We start from the raw sequence: 22136 nt of genomic DNA, 5'->3' as shown, positions 1-22136 counted from the left end.
ATCTCTTCAAAGGTCTCATCCAGAACTTGGGCAATGTGCTTGCACAGGTTTCTCAGGAGAGCCACTGTGTTCCTTGTCCCAGTAAGGCTAACTTGTCCACACCACTGTGCCATGAGGGGCGGGGGGTACTATTCCCTCTAAGCTGTGTGTGTGTGTGTGCGTGTGCGCATACAGATCCTAAACCCCGCGCGCACAACAATTGGAACAGAAGAAATTTTTTTGCGCACACGGCCTGTCAAAAATTAGAGGGAACATTGGAGGGGGGACCATTGCTGCACACAGGCAAGCTGCTTATGGGGCAGGGCAGAATCCGCATTGCAGTAGAAGACCCTCTCTTGCTTCCCAGGTTACCCTCAGCAGCGAGATATCTTCCAGGATGAACTCCTATGGAAAAAGTGGGGACAGTGTTCAGTATAGGGGACCCTGCTGCTTTTGGCTCTCCCCAAGGCACAGAAACCCAGAGGACATTACAGCCTTGAAACAATCAGTCACGCATGACCCTGTGCTTACTCACATTTTTGGGGCTCCTGTGGGTTATGTGTGCTCGCTTTGGGACAGGAAAATTATGCTATTGTGTAGACTGTGCTTGCCCTTAGGTAAGGGGGAATCATTGCTCTGTCTGGTGTGAACAATGCTGCCTCTGTTAAGTGTTGCATTTTGCCTTTACAGATGCAACCTTGAGATCTCAGCCGTCCGTGTTATCACCGGCCGAAAGACTCCAAAGAATCAGAAAAAGGCCACGTAGAAGCAAGGAAGACATGCTGCATGAAATAATGCAGCATTCAAGTAATGAAAATGGAAAAGTGCAGGAGTGGCAGGACAGTGAAAGGAGGATCCGCCAGCAGAATGAGGAGCGTCGGCGCAAAAGTGCGGTGCTCCAGCAGCAAAGCACGGATCAGCTGATCAGCGTAATGTAGCGCCAGGTGGACTCGATCCAGGTGCTCATAGCCATGCAGGCGGAGCACTACCGTGCCCAACCCGCCCTGCAGCCCTTGTCCCAAAACTCTTTCCCTTGTGCCCCTATGTCACCTCCAACCCACTTTCCCCAACATCAGGGTTTTTACCGCCACCAGCTGCCTCCAACACCTTTAGCTTCCCCACCCAGCCCTGAAAATTACGACCCTTACCCACTGCACTCAACCCCCATCACCATGCAGTATAGCCAGCCTGAAGTGCAGCAGTCATTGCACAGCATTCCAGACAGGAAGGCTAAGTATGATAACAGGACATACGTAACTCTGTGATTGTACCGTTCCCCACCCCACCCCTTTGCCCTTTCTGTTTCCCAAGCAGTTGTGTTTCTTTTCAATAAATGGATTTTTTGGCTTTGAAAACATTCTTTATTATTGCATAAAGTAAAAGATACCTTAGCCCAGGAAAGAAACAGGCACTGCCTATCAGCGTAGCAAACACAGATTCCTACGAACATTGGGACCACTGCACTTCACTCCCGTGCAGGGCACCAGACTTTACTGGTGGCTTTCAGCCTCAAATTGCTCCCTCAAGGCATCCCTAATCCTTGCAGCCCCACGCTGGGCCCCTCTAATAGCCCTGCTCTCTGGCTGTTCAAATTCAGCCTTCAGGTGCTGAACCCTCCGAGTTCCATGCGTGAGTGAATCGTTCACCCTTCCCTTCACAAATGTTATAGAGGGTACAGCATGCGGATATTACCAGGGGGATGCTGTCATCGGCGAGGTCCAGCTTTCCATACAGAGAGTGCCAGCGGCCCTTTAAACAGCCAAAAGCACACTCCACAGTCATTCTGCACAAGCTCAGCCTGTTGTTGAACCGGTCCTTGCTGCTGTTAAGGCTCCCTGTGTAGGGTTTCATGAGCCACGGCATTAAAGGGTAAGCGGGGTCTCCAAGGATCACAATGGGCATTTTGACTTCCCCTACGGTGATCTTCTGGTCTGGGAAAAAAGTCCCGGCTTGCAGCTTCCTGAATAGGTCAGTGTTCCGAAAGATGGGTGCGTCATGCACCTTTCCAGGCCAGCCTGCGTTAATGTCAATGAAACGCCCATGGTGATCCACAAGCACCTGGAGAACCATAGAGAAATACCCCTTCCAATTAACGTATTCGGAGGCTAGGTATGCTGGTGCCAGAATTGGAATATGTGTGCCATCTATCGCCCCTCCGCAGTTAGGGAAACCCATTTGTGCAAAGCCATCCACAATGTCATGCACGTTACCCAGAGTCACGGTTCTTCTGAGCAGGATGCGATTAATGGCCCTGCAAACTTGCATCAACAGAATTCCAACGGTCGACTTACCCACTCCAAACTGGTTAGCGACCGATCGGTAGCTGTCTGGAGTTGCCAGCTTCCAGATTCCAATAGCCACCCACTTCTCCACCATCAGGGCAGCTCTCAATCTCGTGTCCTTGTGCCACAGGGTGGGGGCGAGCCCCTCACACAGTCCCATGAATGTGGCTTTTCTCATCCAAAAGTTCTGCAGCCACTGCTCATCATCCCAGACTTGCATGACGATGTGATCCCACCACTCAGTGCTTGTTTCTCAGGCCCAAAAGCAGCATTCCATGGTGGTGAGCATGTCCGTGAATGTCACAAGCAAACTCGTGTCATATGCGTTACTCGAGTCAATATCATTGTCGGAGCCCTCACTGTCACTTTGGATCATAAGGAATAACTCAACTGCCAAACGTGACATGCTGGTGAGACTCATCAGCTTACTCCTCAGCAGTTCAGGCTCCATTCCCGCAGACTGAAAGGGAAGACAGAGCACACAGTACAAAAAATGTTGAAAGATGGCACCAAATGTGTACAGAAACACAGGGATTGCTGGGATGCAAACCGATGCATCACAGGGTGTTGGGACAGCACCCAGAATGCCCCGCCCCCGCCGCCCCCTTCCCACAAGCCACAGCGCCAGAATGGGAAGAGGTGCTCTGTGGGATAGCTGCCCATAATGCACCGCTCCCAGTGCTGCTGCAAGTGCCGCAAATGTGGCCACGCCAGTGCGCTTGTTCCTGTCTGGGTGGACAGACAGCAGCGCTTTCCCTACTGTGCTCTCCAAAAGTGGGTTTAACTCAAAGCGCTCTACATCTGCAAGTGTAGCCATGTCCTTATGCTCCTTATTTAAGCACTTTTGACAATTTTACCCAAAGAATTTAGTGGAATTCACAAAAAAGGAGTAGACATTTTTTATGAATAATGAGAATATCATTATCCTCTGGTAAGAATAATTAATATAAAAATATATAAAGGTTCATGCTTCAGGACAAAAAAATAAACAATCACCACTTTCCTGAGATGAGGAAGAAAATTCCATTTTGAGGTATGTAATTGTATAATATTCTAGTATGTGGGTTGAGCCATTCCACTAAAATATCCAGAAGAAGCTACTGGACCAGGTCGAACACTGGTATAGTATAGTATTCCTATGACAGTGAAATACAACTAAAAGTGGCTTGGAGCTACTCTCAATTTTATGTGTATACTTTCTTTTGTACAACCAGGCAGCACTACAGGAATTGGAACAAAGGCGTCCCCAACTGGAGGAGCTAATAACTGCAGCACAGAATCTAAAAAACAAGACCGGCAATCAAGAGGCCAGAACAATCATTACTGATAGCAGTAAGTGGTGATTCCGCTACCATATAACTCTCGGCAAGAAATATAGAGGATGTTATAATGATAACTTTTAAGCATAGTATTTTTCAAAGTATGTTTGCCATGAGAAGTGGAAATTATCTATTTGTATTTGTAAGGTAATTCTCATTTGGGTGAGAATATTACACTAGGATTGGATGCACCCTTTCAGAGAAAGAGTCCCCATAACCTTCACAGAAAACTTGCACTGAGGCTCTCTAGAAAGTTTGGTTACTTCCCTGCCCCCATTATCTTCTATGTATACATGCATGCTTTCCATGATAATCCACCAAAAAAGTGGTACAGATAGTTGGTGCAAGGTAGTAAGGGGGCACCCCCTCCCTCCATATTATGTTATGTTGCATACCAGTCCCTAAATCTGGCCCTCTTATTTGGAGTAGCACCTAGAGACTCCATTTAGGGATTTGTGGCACCTTAGAGTCTATTGTTAGTCTCTAAGGTGCCACAAGTCCTCCTTTTCTTTTTGCGATACAGACTCCCTAGCAGAGTCCCAATTCAGATAATTCAGATAAAGTTTGCATAAGAACCTGAACTTGTTGAGTGCTTGTTCATACCACATGTATGTAGTTCTCCTATCACTAGCTTGGACTAAGGTTTCATTAAGTATGTGTGTATATATATCCATACTCTATAGATATATAGAGTATACTGAAGAAATTTAATGGTTATAGTGAAATGCAACCATTAACGTGAATTGTGTGTGTGCCTAGAGTCCTTTCTATGGTAAAACTGAATTTATCTTCCAGAGAAATGTCATGACAAATGAAAGGTGAGTATATGTTGAGGATAAAAAAAATACCCCACCATGAACCATTACAAACTTTATTATTACTACAAATACAGCAACAATAATTACATGTATGTCTCTTTTTGCATGAGACTTGATGAATATTTGATTTGATTTTGATCTATATAGGTGTGCTAACCCTACTAGTTTCACCTGGACTTTGAATGTATATAAAGTTCTATATAAAAAAAACAAAAAAGATTTTCTCATGCTTAAATTAGGTAATATTTTATTTAGTAGGCAGAGAGATCATAAATGCAGTTGTCTTTCTGCTCTGTTGGATACGTAATCTGTTGTCACATGGTATTTGCCACAGTTTTTTTAATTATTACTTTATTTTGTTAATGAAAATATTTGAATATACCCGAATACCCATATCACTGGAACCACTGTACAATGATTCTTCATGTTTTCCCTCCTAATTAGAGGAGATGTTCTCAGAACCTTTTTGATCCAGTCTTCTGAGGCACCAGACTGGATTCATGAAAGGGTTATCATGGTTAGATATTTTCTGTTTGTAGAATTTTAACTACTAAATAGTATTCAGAAGAGTTATTTATCTATTTTTGAATTTTAGAGAGTGGATCAAATGATAAATAATTCAGATGTGATATTTTAAGAAAAATGCTACTATACGTATGAAGATGTCAGTATGTGACATTTTTGAGTTACCTTTTCTTAATATATGCCAACTATGGATATTATCATTATTGCACAAATATTTTCCTATATATTGACATTTTTCCTTATATTAAAAAGATTAAGGGTCCTCTGTTAGGTCTAATTCCTGAAGTACTTAGTCAGCCTTCTTGTTGCGGGTAATAGGACATTTGCTTCCTTCTAAGAGGTCTGTGGAGAAACCCCTCACCCACACAGAGATCACTGCAGGAGCAGGGCCTAAATGAAACCTAATTAAAGATTTCAGGATTTGACTCTGTGTGAAGAACAGCTGAGTGGCTTGTTAGCGACTGCTGATTCATCTCAAGCTTGTAAGATTTGGTTCTCTTAATTGTCCTGCTCGCCCTATATCTTTTTGTGAAAGTATCAGACAATGCAATATTTTCTTCTAAAATAGTCCCATCATCTGTTTTTTTTTAGGAATGTATCTTTCTAATAATGAACAGATTCTGAAGTCCTTTATCAGTTTTTCTCTCTCTTCACTCCTCATACTGATGGGAGTTTTGCCAATTAAGGATCCAGAAAAAAACTGGGCCAATATTGCTTAGAAGATATACAGCACTGAACAAACATTAACTAAACAATAAGCCGCACAATAACTGAGTTAGGTAATTAAGTATTAGTTATATGGCTGTCAAGCGATTAAAAAAATTAATCGCGATTAATCACACTGTTAAACAATAATAGAATATCATTTATTTAAATATTTTTGGATATTTTCAACATTTTCATATATATTGATTTCAGTTATAACAGAATACAAAGTGAACACTTTATACAAATATTTGCACCATAAAAAACAAAGGAAATAGTATTTTTCAGTTCAACTAATACAAGTACTGTAGTGCAATCTGTTTATCATTAAAGTCGAACTTACAAATGTAGAATTATGTTCAAAAATAAAAAAATATAAAACTTTTAAGGCCTACAAGTCCACTCAGTCCTATTTCTTGTTCAGCCAATCACTCAGACACACAAGTTTATTTACATTTTCAGGAGATAATGCTGCCCATTTCTTGTTCACATTGTCACCTGAAAGTGAAAACAGGTGTTCTCATGGCATTGTTGTAGCTGGTGTCACAAGATATTTACATGCCAGATGCAATAAAGATTCATATATCCTTTCATGCTTCAACCACATTCCGGAAGACTGTGCCCATGCTGATAGCAGGTTCTGCTAAATAACAGTCCAAAGTAGTGTGGACTGACTCATGTTCATTTTCATCATCTGAGTCAGGTACCACCAGCAGAAGGTTTATCTTTTTAAATTTATTTTTTTGGTGGTTTGGGTTCTGTAGTTTCCGCATCAGAGTGTTGCTCTTTCAAGACTTCTGAAAGCATGCTCCACACCTCGTTCCTCTCAGATTTTGGAAGGCATTTCAGATTCTTAAACCTTGGGCCAAGTGCTGTACCGGTCTTTAAAAATTTTACATTGGTACCTTCTTTGTGTTTAGTCAAATTAGCAGTGAAAGTGTTCTTAAAATGAACATATGCTGGGTCATCATCTGAGATAGCTGTGATATGAAATATATGGCAGAATGCGGGTAAACAGAGCCAGAGACATACAATTCTCCCCCAAGGAGTTCAGTCACAAATTTAATTAAGACTTTTTTTTTTTTAACGAGCATCATCAACATGGAAGCATGTCTTCTGGAATGGTGGCTAAAGCATGAAGGGCCATATGAATGTTTAGCATATCTGGCATGTAAATACCTTGCAATACCGGCTACAAAAGTGCCATGTGAATGCCTGCTCTCACTTTCTGGTGACATTGTAAATAAGAAGTGGGCAGCATTATCCCCTGTAAATGTAAGCAAACTTGTTTGTCTTAGCGATTGGCTGAACAAGAAGTAGGACTGAGTGGACTTGTAGACTCTAAAGTTCTCTGTTGTTTTGTTTTTGGGTGCAGTTATGTAACAAAAAAAATCTACATTTGTAAGTTTCACTTTCACGATAAAGGGATTGCACTACAGTACTTGTATTAGGTGAATTGAAAAATGCTGTTTCTTTTGTTTCATTTTTATAGTGCAAATATTTGTAATCAAAAATAATAATATAAAGTGAGCAGTAATAATATAAAGTGAGCATTCTGTGTTGTAGCTGAAATCAATATATTTGAAAATGTAGAAAAACATCCAAAAATATTTAATAAATTTCAATTGGTATTCTATTGTTTAACAATGCGATTAAAACTGTGATTAATTGTGATTAATTTTTTGAGTTAATCGCGTGAGTTAACTGTGATTAATCGACAGCCCTAACTATTTATTCTCATATTACAGACATGGCAATGGAGTCACAGGAACTGAAGTGCCTTGTTCAAAGCCACAAAGGAAGGGAATATGGAAGTAAAACTTAGAAGCAGAGGCTGTCAGAAAAACTGATGTTTTCAGTTTGCTATCAGTTCTGAAACACTAAAAAAAAAATATCAATTCGGAATTTTAGCCGAATCAAAAACATCAGAAAAATTTAGTTTCTGGTTGAACAAAAAATGTTTTCTTCAACCCCAAATGAAGCCATTTGTTTGGACTTGGGGCATTTTTAACCTTTTTAAATAAAAGCAAAGGAAATGAAGGTGGCGGTGAAGGCACCCTCCTTACACCCAATAGCCAGGGCACTTCCTGGGGTGTGCGAGACCCACTTTTAAATCCCTGCTCTGGAGCAAGGACACTAACATACCAGGCTATTGGCTGTTGGGGGTGGGGTGTGCTTTTTCAGTCTCTCCTGTTCAAACTGTTCCACTTTGTATCAGTCACCCTCACCATCAGGCTATAAAGTCATTCTCTTGCTCTTGCTGTCTCTCACCCAGTGACTATTCAAGAATTACAGCAAAACAGCTTCAACAGGAGAAATTTAGAGTGACCTACAGTGAATAGCTAATAATATGGCAGCTAGAATACTCATGTGAGATGGGGGAAGGTTCCTGATCCAGAGCAGAGATTCAAACTTTTGACTCCCACATCATAGAAATGTAGGACTGGAAGGGACCTCAAGAGGTCATCTAGTCCAGTCCCTTGCACTCATGGCAGGACAAAATATTATCTAGAGCATCTCTGACAGGTGTTTGTCTAACCTGCTCTTAAAAATCTCAAATGACAGAGATTCCACATACTCTCTAAGCAATTTATTCCAGAGCTTAACCACCCTGACAGTTATGAAGTTTTTCCTGGAATGCAACCTAAACCACTCTTGCTGCAAATTAAGCCCGTTGCTTCTTGTCCTATCCTCAGAAGTTAATGAGAACAATTTTTCTTCCTCCTTCTTGTAACAATCTCTTATGTATTTGAAAACTGTTATCATGTCCCCTTTCAATCTTCTCTTCTACAGACTAAATAAATCCAGTTTTTTCAATCTTTCCTCATAAGTCATGTTGTCTAGACCTGTAATCATTTTTGTTTCTCTTTTTCTGGACTTTCCCCAGTTTGTCCACATCTTTCCTGAAAATGTGGCACCCAGAACTGGACACAATACTCCAGTTGAGGCCTAATCACCGTGGACTAGAGCAGAAGAATTACTTCTCATGTCTTGCTTACAACACTCCTGCTAATACATCCCAGAATGATTGCTTTTTTTGAACAGTGTTACACTGTTGACTCATATTTAGCTTGTGATCCCCTATGACCCCCAGGACCCTTTCCGCAGTCCCTAGGGAATCATTTCCCATTTTGTTTGTGTGCAACTGATTGTTCTTCCAAAGTGGAGTACTTTGCATTTGTCCTATTGAATTTCATCCTATTTGCTTCATAGGGAGTAACCACTGGGGAATTGAGTATTACCATTTTTGCACTTCTTTTTTTCATTTTCGCCGAAACAATTTATTCTTCTTTGAGTGCTGTCCCTGTGGGTGCTCCACTCCAGGTGATGGTGCGTCCCGGTGCCATTGATTGGAGATCTTCGGTAGCAGTGCCTGGTTAGGACACATGCGCTCAGCTGCTGTCTCGAGTCATCGTTAGGGTCTGCCTGAGTGAGTGCATCCCACACCCCGTGCAGTTCCTTCTCAACCATCCTCGGCTGAAGATGGGACTCGGGGCAGTGCTCATCTCTTCCCTGGTTACTGTAGGAAATAAGTAGAGAAAGATGGAAATAGTTAGCTAGCCATTTCCCAGTTCTCCCTTTCCTTTAGCATAGTTCGTTAGTTCCCCCCCCCCTAAAAAAATTTCCTCACGTTAGTCTCTCATTGAGACTTCCCCGGCCGCTCATACTTTCATTATGCCGGGGTCTCCAGGCTTTAAGAAATGTGGCTTCTTGAAGGAGTCTATGCTGCAGTCTGACAGGCACTGAATCTGTGTTAAATGCCTCGGTGAGACACACATTCCTGTGAAGTGTCTCCACTGCACCAACTTAAAAACTAGAGCTCGCTGTGACAGAGACTTGCGGCTAAAAATGCTTATCATGGAGAAAGCTCTGCAGCCACCTGTGGAGAAGGGCAGTAAACCCTCTCCCTCATGCTCCCCTGCCAAGTCAGAACTGACCAGGAGCATGGTTTCACCCTCTCACGCGAAAAGGCAGGAAGCCCTGATGTCTCCTCTCAGAGACACTCAAAAGGGTAAAGGATCTCCCGCAAGGTGCTTTATCCTTGGTGCTGGCAGCGCCGAGAGCAGGCAACTCTGACCGCCGCAGCACTTCAGCAGGGCGCAAAAGCAGGGACCTGACTTCCCGCAGCGGGAAGCTCTCCTCGGTACCGGTCCTGCCGGCACCGACAATGGACCCAGTGCCGGCAACGCATTCACCCTGGTGCCAACAAGAACATCAGCACCGAGCCTGCCTGCCAGCCCCAAAGCAGATTCAGACCCCCTGCGGGGCTCTCACAAACGTTTCACGGCTCCTACAAAAGCGAAACTAAAATCACTTGGGTCTACCGCTCACAATTCACGCTCCGCAGTACATCAGCCTAGGGAGCAGCAACAATTCCTGCATCAGCAGGATATCTCTGTGGTCCCTGAACCTAGACACTGAGCACTCACTGTTTGAACAGCAGTTCTCGCCACCTGACCTGGCTACTTTCACTGATAGTGACAATGACCTACAGCAGCAGGCAGAGTTCTCCCCACCTGAGTCTCCCCCTCCACTGGAGCCATACACACCCCAAGACATGGTGCATCATAAGAATCAACCTCAGTTTCCCTACGTTGTCCCCCAGTGGCCGGGACCCAACTTTTCCTACCCAGTGCCCTGGCCTCAGTGGTACCCGTCGTCAGCTCCTGCCACTGCTCCTCCTTGCGCCCCTTCTACCAGACCGCAAGCTCATCCTATGCCTATATCCCCAGTTCAGTCAACATCTAGAGCTCCTGAACCCCTTCTTGAAGAGGTGGACTATGAACCCTTCTCAGATTTATCAGCTCCTGCCTCACCATCAGCCGCAGAGGACACCCTCATGTCTCCACCTCCACAAGCAATTCCAGGAATTTTTCAAGAGAGTGGCAGTCAGCCAGGACATCCCTTTGGATGAAGTCCAGGAGACACAACATAGACTCCTCAAAATCCTCCAACCCTCTGCACCCTCAAAGATCACACAACCCACAAACGAAGCCCTCCTAGAACCAGCTGATACTCTCTGGCAGACCCCTGCCTCCATCCCACAAATGTGCAAGAAAGCTGAATGTAAATACTATGTGCCCACGAAGGACGTTGATTTCTTATTTTCCCCGCCCACAACCCAATTCTCTTGTGGTGGATGCAGCGACGCAGAGAACAAAGCAGCCACGCTACCAGCCCACTCCGCAGGACAAGGCCCACGAATGCCTTGACCTGCTGGGTCGCAAGGTTTACACCTCTTCTACTCTACAATTTAGAATTGCAAATTACTCTGCCCTCCTCGCAAGCTATGACTATGACAACTACAACAAGCTCTTTGATTTGCCTCTCATATACCGGAGGACAGGAGAGCGGACTTCAAGTCAGTCCTCGTCGAAGGTCAGTTGGTGTGTAGGACGGCACTACAAGTGTCCATGGACATGGCAGATACAGCAGCCCGCACCACTGCCACTGCAGTGGTGACGCGCCGGTCTTCCTGGCTGTCTGTATCCGATATCCCCAAAGATTCGCAGACCAAAGTGGAGGATCTTCCCTCTGACAAAGATAAACTCTTTTCCAGAAAAAACGATGAAGTCCTTCACACTATGAAAGACTCTAGAGCCACTTTGCGCACATTGGGCCTATACCCATCCATCCCAGGAGACCACGGTATCAACCTTATCAGAGGCCCTGTGCACAACAATATTACCGACCCCAGTCCAGACTGTATGTCACTGGGAAGAACTGCAACAGACCTTCTAGGTGCAGGCAAAACCAGGCACAACCAACTACTTCCCATCCATCGGGTAACAAACAACAATTTTGAAGTGCTGGTCGGGGGTTTGTGTGACCACCCCTTGACTCTGCCACCTATTTGCCCATTTGGCTACTGCCTCCAGGCTTTCCACCATGTCTGGCAACAGATCACGCAGGACCCCTGGGTCCTGGAAATAGTTCAGTCAGGTTACTCCATCCCTTTCTTATCTTCCCCGCCCACCCTTTCACCTTCCCCATCCCTCTTCAGGGACCCCTCTCACGAGCACCTTCTCCGTGTGGACGTGGCTCATCTTCTCCACCCTAGGTGCAGTTGAACATGTACCAATGCAACATTGGGGAAAAGAGTTCTACTCCAATACTTTCTGACCCAAAAGAAAGGCGGGGGATGGAGACCTATATTAGACCTACACCAACTAAACAAGTTTGTATGTGTACAAAAAATCAAGATGGTCACATTGGGCACAATAATACCCACACTGGAACAAGGGGACTGGTTCATAGCCCTCAACATACAAGACGCCTATTTCCATGTATACATTCATCCAGCACACAGATGCTTCCTGCGATTCACACTCGGAGACAACCATTTTCAATACAGGGTACTTTCATTTGGTCTCTCCACAGCACCATGGGCATTCTCCAGTACCCTAGCTGTAGTTGTAGCCTACCTCCGCAAACATGGGATTATACTTTTCCCCTACTGAGACAACTGCCTTATCAAAGCCAGCTCCTTCAACGAGACGTTAAAAGCGACAAACTTTACCATCCCTCTTTTCCACAGTCTAGGCTTGCAAATAAATTTCCAAAAATCCACCCTGATATCTACACAGCAGATAGAGTTCATAGGAGCTCACCTGGACTCTAGTTGAACCAGAGCCTCCCTTCTACACAACAGATTCCTCACTATTATGCATCTCATACGTACAATCTCTGTTCGCCCCAGAATACAGGCACGGATCTGCCTACAGCTTCTTGGTCACATGGCAGCCACCCCCTTCATGGTCAAATACACCAGGCTGCACATGAGATGCCTTCAGGGTTGACTCAACTCCAACTACAAACCCAGCAGACACAGTTTCTGCATAACACTGACTCTGCCACCGAACATATTGGCCTCCCTACAATGGTGGACAAAACCAGAGAACCTATGCACGGGTGTTCCCTTCCATCCACACTCCCCAGTACTTATGCTTCCCTGATAGGTTGGGGAGTGCACCTAGGTGACCACAAGGTACAGGGCCGCTGGTCCCTCTCAGAGATGCATCTGCACATCAATCTTCTAGAATTCAGAGCCGTCAGGTACACTTGCCTTCACTTTCTTCCCACCATAAAGAACAAGTCCATCCGAGTTCTGATGGACAATATAGCATGTATGTTCTACATCAACAGGCAGGGGGGAGCATGATCTCACTCCCTATGCACAGAAGCCATCTGACTATGGAATTGGTGCATACAACATCACACAGAAATCACCGCTTCCTACCTGCCTGGGTGTCACAACGCTGCCGCTGACACACTCAGCGGACACTTCTCTGAAGAACACGAATGGGAATTACATCCCACGATTCTCCGACAGCTCTTCTCCTACTGGGGCACTCCATCGATAGACCTGTTTGCCACTCCTCAAAATTGCAAATGCCATCTATTTTGCTCCAGAGTGGGAGTCAGGCACTTATCTTTAGGGGATGTGTTCCTCATTCCTTGGAACAACTCCCTCATGTACACTTTTCCACCGATTCCACTGATACACAGGGTCCTACATAAGATCACAGAGGACAAGGCCCAGGTCATAGTTATTGCCCCAGCTTGGCCCCGACAGACATGGTATCCTTACCAGCTATGCATGTCCATCCATCCTCCAAGGACTCTCCCCGACAGACCAGATCTCCTCTCCTAGAACTGGGGTCGGCTTTTTCATCTGCAGTTCCGGAAACTCCATCTGACTGCGTGGTTCCTTCATGGTTTCATAAATTAGCCTGCTCGGAACAGGTCCAATACATCCTCCTGCACAGTAGAAGGGACTCCAATCATAAAAATTACTTGCAAAAGTGGTAACGCTTCTCCATCTGGTGCTTCCACAGATGCCTGACACCCCAGACTGCAGCCCTTCCTGATATCTTAGACTATCTTTTTGAACTAAAACAGGATGGGCTTTCGCTCAGTTCTGTCAGAGTACACTTCACAGCCCGTACCACCTTCCATGACACTCTGGATGGCTATTCACTTTTTGCGCACCCCACCATGAACCACTTCCTCATGGGCCTGCAAAATCTCTACCCTGAGATTCATTCACCAGTAGCCTCCTGGAGTCTCAAACTAGTTCTCCGCGCTCTTATGAAACCTCCTTTCGAGCCCCTGGCTACCTCATCCCTGCTCCACATGTCCATGAAAGTGGCTTTCTTGGTTGCCATAACGTCAACAAGAAGGGTTGGTGAAATAAGTGCCCTGATGGCCTACCCTCCCTACACCATTTTCTCTAAAGACAAGGTTACTATGCGACCCCACCCCAAATTCCTCCTCAAGGTGGTATCTACCTTCCACCTTAACCAGCGAATACACTTACTTGTATTCCATCCCAAGCCTCACACGACTCCACAGGAAGCAGCGTTACATACCCTTGACATCCAACAGGCTCTTGCATTCTATCTTGACAGAACTAAACCGTTTCATAAATCCCCTAGGCTATTTGTTTCTACTACCGAGAGATCAAAGGGTGAGGCTATCTCTAAGCAAAGACTCTCCAAGTGGATCTTGGACTGCATCAGATCCTGCTATCAGACCCAGAATGTTCAACCACCAGAGAGTGTTAGAACTCACTCTACTAGAGCAATGTCAATATCCATTGCCTTCCTCCACAACGTACCTATTACAGACATATGCACGGCAGCTACATGGACATCTGACCACATATTTGTCAAACATTATGCTATCACCTGGGATACCACGGCAGACACCGTAGTCGGCCATACTGTACTGTCTACCATTATCCCTCACGCAACTCCAAAATCCCACCAACCATAGTGGGTACTGCTTCACATTCACCTGGAGTGGAGCACCCACAGGGACAGCACTCGAAGAAGAAGAAGAGAAAGTTACTCACCTTGCAGTAACTGAGGTTCATTGAGATGTGTGTCCCTGTGGGTGCTCCACTACCCACCCTCTTCCCCTCTACTTTCGAGTACTAATCAGACAACTCTATGGTAGAGAAGGAACTGAGGGGGATGCGGGACGCGCGCACTCAGGCAGACTCTAATGATGACGTGAGACAGCAGTTGAGCACATGCGTCCCGACCAGGCACTGCTACTGAAGATCTCCAATTAATGGCGCCGGGATGCACCATCACCTGGAGTGGAGCACCCATAGGGACACACTTCTCGAAGAACCTCAGTTACTGCAGGGTGAGTTACTTTCTCTTCAAATCGATACAAATTCATTAAATGCTTTGGTTGACCCAAATCTGCATTTTTCAATGAAAAAATATTTTTGCCCAACCCTACCCAGGGGTTACTGGCTCCCATTCCTGTGCCAGTCCCTCATGTTGCCTGCTTTACTATATATGTTACCTATTAAAAAATCTAAATGTGAATGGTAGTTAGAAAAAGGTTATTGCCTTTAACAGATATTTATAGAAACTAGAGTTTATCAAAACAGCTGTACTTCAGTGGTTTTATTAGATGTCTCTGAAATCTATGAAAGGGGATACAAAAATCAAGTCATAAACAGTATTGTTTTCATAAAATTGCCTTAATACTGCATAGGTTTAGTCTTCATTGTAAAAAAATAGGGACAGAAAAGAAATAGAAGTGCATAAAAACTAGTTCTTTTGTTTGAAGCTTTTTTCACCCTTACTTCATCATCTGTATGAAATTGCAGGAGCTACAGTACTTACAAAAGACTCATCTGGATATAGAGAAGTTTGTTTAATATTTATATAATGTTATATTAAAATACCTTTTCCTTCCATCATGGTTTATGACTTCTACATTTGGGAAAATCCAAGTAAAATAATTAAATTTTATCCTGAGGAAATCTAAAAATCCCTCTGCACTTGTAATATCCTTGGTGGTGAGTTTTGTTGTAACACTTCTGTGTGCTATTCATTATTCTGAATAAATACTAGCTCCAAAATGTTTCTCTTTAGCACTGGTCAGAATTTTTGGTTCTTAAAAATAAAGTTGAACTTATTTATAGCCAATTCAGATATAGTGAAATTCTATTTAATTTAGTTGGGTTTTTAAATTCATTTTTGTTTGTTTTCTATTCAGGAGTGTGTGTGTGTGTGTATAATATATAAGCTGACTTCTGGTTTTGGTCAAGACTGGAAATGGAAGCACCTAAATTGTATCTTGCTGGAACCAGGAAGTTCCAGAAAGTTTGCATAAGTATATTTTCCTGATAAGTGCCCCAGCCCAATTTCTAAGCTGAACATAAGTTTGGATAACCTTTAAAGTTTGCCTTCACTACTGATTTATAGCCCAATTGTGTGATTTGGCTACGGCCTGAATATGTAGTAGTGTGGAGATACCAAAATAAATTACATTAGATTTAAGTATAGTGTGAAAAATAGCTTCTTAATGGTCCAAGGAGTCTCTTTCTCAGGGACTAGATGAAGCAAAAGAAACACGTGTACATTTTCAGTAGCTGGGTTTAAGTAATGAACTGCCAAAACATTTTTGATAAGTAAATTAGGTTATGTTGCATTCAATGCATACATAATGACAGTAAATAAAAGCATTTCAAGGAACTTTATTTTGACCACTAATCACACTATTGGAACTAGATGATTTCCTTTTGAAATGCATTTTGACTATGACTTTCTAAAACAAATCACAAACACATGAATAATTTATAGAGAAAATCTTCAAAAATGTTTGTTTATTTTTTGAAGAACATAGCCATACATTATTGGCTGTTAAAAAAGAGCTGTGCTTGAAATATGGTGAAAAGAATCTGAGTGTGTAGCTACATAAAAATAAAAACATTTTTACTGAATACCTCGTTGTATCTGATAACATTATAGCAAAAATCATCAATTTATCATTCACTTCTACACAAAATGCAACTCCTGTAGTGAATTATTGGGGTGCTGTTGTTCTCAATGTCTTAATAAAATAGCTATCATTATTACAATGTCATCCATATGATTTTTGTTGCAGCTATTGAATACCCTTAAAACATGACCACTTGGGTGGAAAACAATCAAACACATATAATCCAGAATTTGTCATCCAGTAGTCAACACTTTTTGGTTACAAAGATGTGCTTTGCATGTGTAATTTGTTTTGAAAATTAAGATATTGATCTTTTTATGGCTGGAATGTTGAAGAAACCCAATATAAATCTTATTCCACATATTTCAAGAACTTATTCATAAGCTGTAGTTTCCTGGGTAGCTTCCATAAAATTTAATACCTATTAATTATCTGACCCTTTTCTTTACAATTAAAATTATTAGGCTTCAATTATGCCTCCTATGAAGCTTACCTGTGCTGTGGAAGTAGAAAGAGTGCACTACCTGAGTACCAATCCAGCTTTGAAAGGATTAATGTATCCTGGGTGCTGGGAGAAGAATCCCTTGCTAACCTTTGAAATAACTTTCCTTACTCAGTACTGTAGCTGCAGCCCAGACAAATTCCCTTCTGGGTGTGTGTAGCAAAAGTGATCTGGGACCTTTAAGAGGGGTTGTTGGCTAGTCTGGGATGGCATTGGATACTTGGCCCTTTAAGACAGGTATTCTGTAGTTCCTTGGAGGGTCTGGGAAATTTTAATTCCTGAAAGCCATCTGACAATTCCATGACTCTTTATAGCATATAAGGGAAGCCTGTGGCTCAATAGACAAAGATGGTGGAATGATGCCCTGAAGGTGAGATCTATACTAAGAAAGTTTGAGATCAGCCAAGAAAGAGAATCCAGTGAGGAGGCCTAGGCAAGAGAAGACCCCCTTTTCTTGGAGGATTAGGGAGCATTATAGGGAAGCCAGAGGAAGTGTTTCATAAGAAGAGGCACTGGGATGAAGAGTTGTAGGATGCTTTAATTCTCTGTGGGCAGGACCAGAAAAGAGAAACTCTGAACAGAGTAGTGTGCTTGTTTGAGAGGCAGTACTTAAAAAATTATTTAGAATATGTTTTAGTATGTGAAGCAAGTGATCCTGAGCAGTGAAGTGTAACTGGGAGAAAGCGCCTGGTAAACTTTGCTCTTCCAAGTAGGGGCCCAGAGTCAGTACTGTCAGGTGAGGAAGGAAGGAAGCACCTCATTGTAGTCAGGGAATAGAATTTGTCATAATCTGCTAGAAGACCTGGGATTTGAATAGCCAGACATATAGCCAGTGCACTGCTGTTTGGTTGTTTATTATTATTTCTTTTTAACTCTGGTGACTATTTCTCTTCTTTGGACCCCTGCTACCCCAGAGAAGTGGACTCTCACGAGGTTGGGACAGGTCTGGAAAGGTACCATTGATCTGTGTGGCTAAGGAAGGGCAAAGACTTAATATAGCCTGAAAGAAGCAAAGATTTTTTTCACTGGACGGTTTTGGGGTGGAGGGTTGGCTTTATGACTTGGTTAGAGGGCCAGGTCATCTAACCCTCTCTAAACATCAACCTACCTGGCCATCAGGTAGAGACAGGAGACCACCAAGCAGAAGAGAGAAAACTGATGCAGAGAGGTGAAAATCTTATGTACAGTCTGTCAACAATAATGGCTTCTGCCTTCTCTGGTGTTCCTGAGTGTCTGTGGTCACAGGACTGGCCTCTGCATAGGCATGCTAGAGATGGAAAGGGCTCTTTCCCACCTTTAGTGCATCTTCACTAAAGGAGGCATAATTCAACATACCGCTTCTACACAGAAATCTGCCTTTGTTGTTATTTATGCCTTTGTGGTATCCTTTTGGCTTTTGTGGGAGTCATGCATCTCCTTACATGATTAGGGTTCCATGTGCAACCTTGTATTCCTCTGGAGTTTGAACAAAATGCTGTGTGGTATCCTTCCCTGGGCCTCTGATTTCTAATTTAGTTTAAAATAATCAGTGAATCCAAAAGGAAGTAAATATATTCGGTATACATCAGGGTTTAATTGGAAAAACACAAACCAAATGTATCTGAAGACAGAAACAGGCATTGCCATACTGGACTCAAGGTCCAGCTATCCCACTGTCCTGTCTCTGGCAGTGATGCGTACCATACGTTTCTGAGGAAGGTTTAAGAACTCCACATTTAATCTGACCCTGTCACTAGGCTTTTTTTTTTCCCCTTGGATAGTTAGAGAATGGCTTCAGACCTGAAACATGAGGTTTACTATACCTTTAGAATTTGTATGAGGATATCTTATTTTATTGAAAGAAATAGCTGACTAAGCCTCAGTGGTATAGATATTTAAAATTCTGTGTGAAAGCAAAGGTTTATTTTAAAGGCTTCAAAGGATATTTAAACAGTATCTGCACTGAGACTTCCTATTTACAGTATTGTAATGGGGGAGGGGGGAAATAAATGTTTTTAATTAAATATCATTGAAAAACTGGATTTTTTTAAAAAAATCTTGTGCTAAATTTAATGAAATCTTATATAAAATACTGTAAATCTGAAAACAGTAAAGATTGGTGAGAGTTCCACAGTAGAAATGTATCCTTAACATGAGGAGAGCACCTTTTATATGACTTACTTGTGGCCCACCATATAAAAGAAATTACAGTCCTAAATCTCACAGCCCCTATTATTATGTTTTCCTATATGTAGTTCAGTAGGATAGGCATCATGACCTGCTAATTTCAGAAATGCTGCTTGCCTGTCACATACCTAAATAAAGATGATTAGAAACACAAGTTTATTTTCTGCAATTCCTGTGTGAATTTAGATACTCAATGGACACTTCAAATGGGCTGCAATTCTAGGTGTGCAATTTTGTGGGACTGTAGACAAATGTCTTGCAGAAGTGACTGTAGAAAGAGGAACAATCAACCACCTGGCAAATGGAATTTTGAAAGAAGTTTTGGCCTTTATGTGCACAAAAAGCCATTCTGGTAATGCAGCTTTGGGTTACTGAGCAAAAATTTAGATTCGATCAAAGTTAATAAATACAGCATGAAAGATTACTTATATTAACTGCTAAAATGGGTAGTGTTACTGGGGGGTTGAGAGCAGCCTATGAAGGAGCCAATATTGGTGGACGATGTCCTCAGTTACAACTTTAATTATAGGTAGGGCTGTCGATTAATCACAGTTAACTCACATGATTAACTTAAAAAAAGTAATCATGATTAATAGCAGTTTTAATCACACTGTTGAGCAATAGAATACCAAATGAAATTTATTAAATATTTTTGGAGGTTTTTCTACGTTTTCAAATATATTGATTTCAATTACAACACCGAATACAAAGTGTATAATGTTCACTTTATCATTTTTATAGTGCAAATATTTGTAATAAAAATAATATAAACAAAAGATATAGTATTTTTCAATTCACCTCATACAAGTACCATAGTGCAATCTCTTTATAGTGAAACTGCAACTAACAAATGTAGGTTTTTTTGTTACTGTGACCAAGGTTCCAGGGGAGCCAGATGAGGTCAGAGTGAACTGCAAAGAATGGGGCAGGCAATCCCCCAAACCTGGTGGATATTCCAATACTTAGATTTACCAAGCCAGCACAAATTTGCTTCTGTTACACGTCACCGGTTACACAGAAGTCAACAACACAGTTCCCTTAAAGAAACCTAGCCTCAGACCTCCACCTAGACACCCAAATCAAAAATGATGAGGATTACTGAAAATCTTATTCATCATATGAAAAAGTTCTACCACTCCCAAAGGATCAGACACAATACCTCTCAGGTTAATGAATATTCCAGATCTTACCCAAATGCACGCTTACAGCCAATTCTTATTAGCTAAATTAAATTTATTAAAAAAGAAAAGAGAGAGAGTATAGTTAAAAGATCAGTATACATACAGACTTGAGTACAATTCTTGAGATTCAGATTCATAGCAGAGATGGCGAGCTTTATAGTTGCGAAGAGTTCTTTTAGAATTTAGTCCATAGCTTGTATCCAGTGTCCAGTATCATATTCAGGGTGGTTCAGTCAGCACTGGGATCTCAGTCCTTATTGCTTAGGCTTCCCCTGCATGAAGCCTCAAGAAGATCTAAGATAAAAAGTACTGGGACCTAATCCATTTTTTTACCGTTTCAGGCCTTCTTTGACAGTTTGGAGTCCCTCGGTGAACAATAGGAACTCATTTCCTAAGCATTGCCGGTAGTTATTGACACAGATTAACATAAGGCAATTGCCTTTTTTTCCACCATTCACAGTGATATCCTATGTTTACAGTTCATTTAAATGTTAAGATGTTCTTTTGATCTCTGAATTAACAGAATACAGCATAGACAGGGACTATTTGATTACATTGTTGACCTCTACCAAGATATATGTAAATACCCAAAAACATCATCTCCCCATACATTTTTAAGGGTCATGCATCACAGTTCCATAACTTCACTCCAAAATAAAACAACGTAAAACTTTAGAGCCTAAAGTCCACTTGTCCAACTTCTTGTTCAACCAATCAATAAACCAACAAGTTTGTTTGTATTTACGGGAGATAACGTTGCCCGCTTCTTATTTACAATATCACCAGAAAGTGAGAACAGGCATTCACATGACACTTTTGTAGCCAGTATTGCAAGATATTTACATGCCAGATATGCTAAACATACATGCTTTGGCCACCTTTCCAGAGGACATGCTTCCACGCCGATGATGCGCATTTTAAAAAAAAGTCTTAATTAAATTTGTGACTGAATGCCTTGCGGAAGAATGGTATGTCTCCTGCTCTGTTTTACCTGCATTCTTCCATATATTTCATGTTATAGCAGTCTCGGATGATCACCGAGCACAAGTTGTTCGTTTTAAGAACACTTTCACTGCAAATTTGACAAAATGCGAAGAAGATACCAATGTCAGATTTCTAAAGATAGCTACAACACTCGACCCAAGGTTTAAGAATCCTAAGTGCCTTCCAAAATCAGAGAAGGATGACGTGTGGAGCATGCTCTCAGAAGTCTTAAAAGAGCAACATTCCGATGTGGAAACTACAGAACCCGAACCACCAAAAAAGAAAATCAACCTTCTGCTGGTGGCATCTGTCTCAGATGATGAAAATGAACATATATCAGTCTGCATTACTTTGGATCTTTATCGAGCAGAATCCATCATCGGCTTGGACACATTTCTTCTGGAATGGTAGTTGAAGCATGAAGAGACATACAAACCGTTAGCACATCTGGAATGTAAATATCTTGCAATGCCACCTACAACAATGCCATGTGAATGCCTATTTTCATTTTCAGGTGACATTGTAAATAAGAAGCAGGCAGCAGTATCTTCTGCAAATGTAAACAAGCTTGTTTGTCTTAGCAATTGGCTGAACAAGAAGTAGGACAGAATGGACTGGTAAGCTCTAAAGTTTTAAATTGTTTTATTTTTGAATGAGGTTATTTTTTGTACATAATTCTACATTTGTAAGTTCAACTTTCATGATAAAGAGATTGCACTACAGTACTTGTATGAGGTAAATTGAAAAATACTATTTTTTGTTTTTTACAGCGCAAATATTTGTAATAAAAAATAAAGTGAGCACTGTACACTTTGTATTCTGTTATAATTAAAATCAATATATTTGAAAATGTAGAAAACACCCAAAAATATTTAAATAAATGTTATTTTATTATTGTTTAACAGCGTGATTAATTGCGATTAAGT

At 42.0% G+C, this 22136-nt stretch overlaps 1 protein-coding gene across 8 annotated transcripts in view; it reads left to right on the top strand.

The window, feature by feature from the left end:
* The window catches only part of DMD (dystrophin), a 1912888-nt gene that overhangs the window by 1417211 nt on the left and 473541 nt on the right, over positions 1-22136 (top strand). For all 8 annotated transcript variants that reach the window (XM_043538015.1, XM_043538014.1, XM_043538013.1 and 5 more), the window contains one exon: positions 3476-3593. In XM_043538015.1, the coding sequence (XP_043393950.1) occupies positions 3476-3593 (118 nt within the window). The remainder of the gene's footprint in view (positions 1-3475; positions 3594-22136) is intronic.

The sequence above is a fragment of the Chelonia mydas genome, chromosome 1, assembly GCF_015237465.2.
Source record: "Chelonia mydas isolate rCheMyd1 chromosome 1, rCheMyd1.pri.v2, whole genome shotgun sequence".
Taxonomy (NCBI): domain Eukaryota; kingdom Metazoa; phylum Chordata; order Testudines; family Cheloniidae; genus Chelonia; species Chelonia mydas.
The sequence above is the reverse complement of the archived record's forward strand: the minus strand, read 5'-3'. Positions and strand labels throughout refer to the sequence as shown.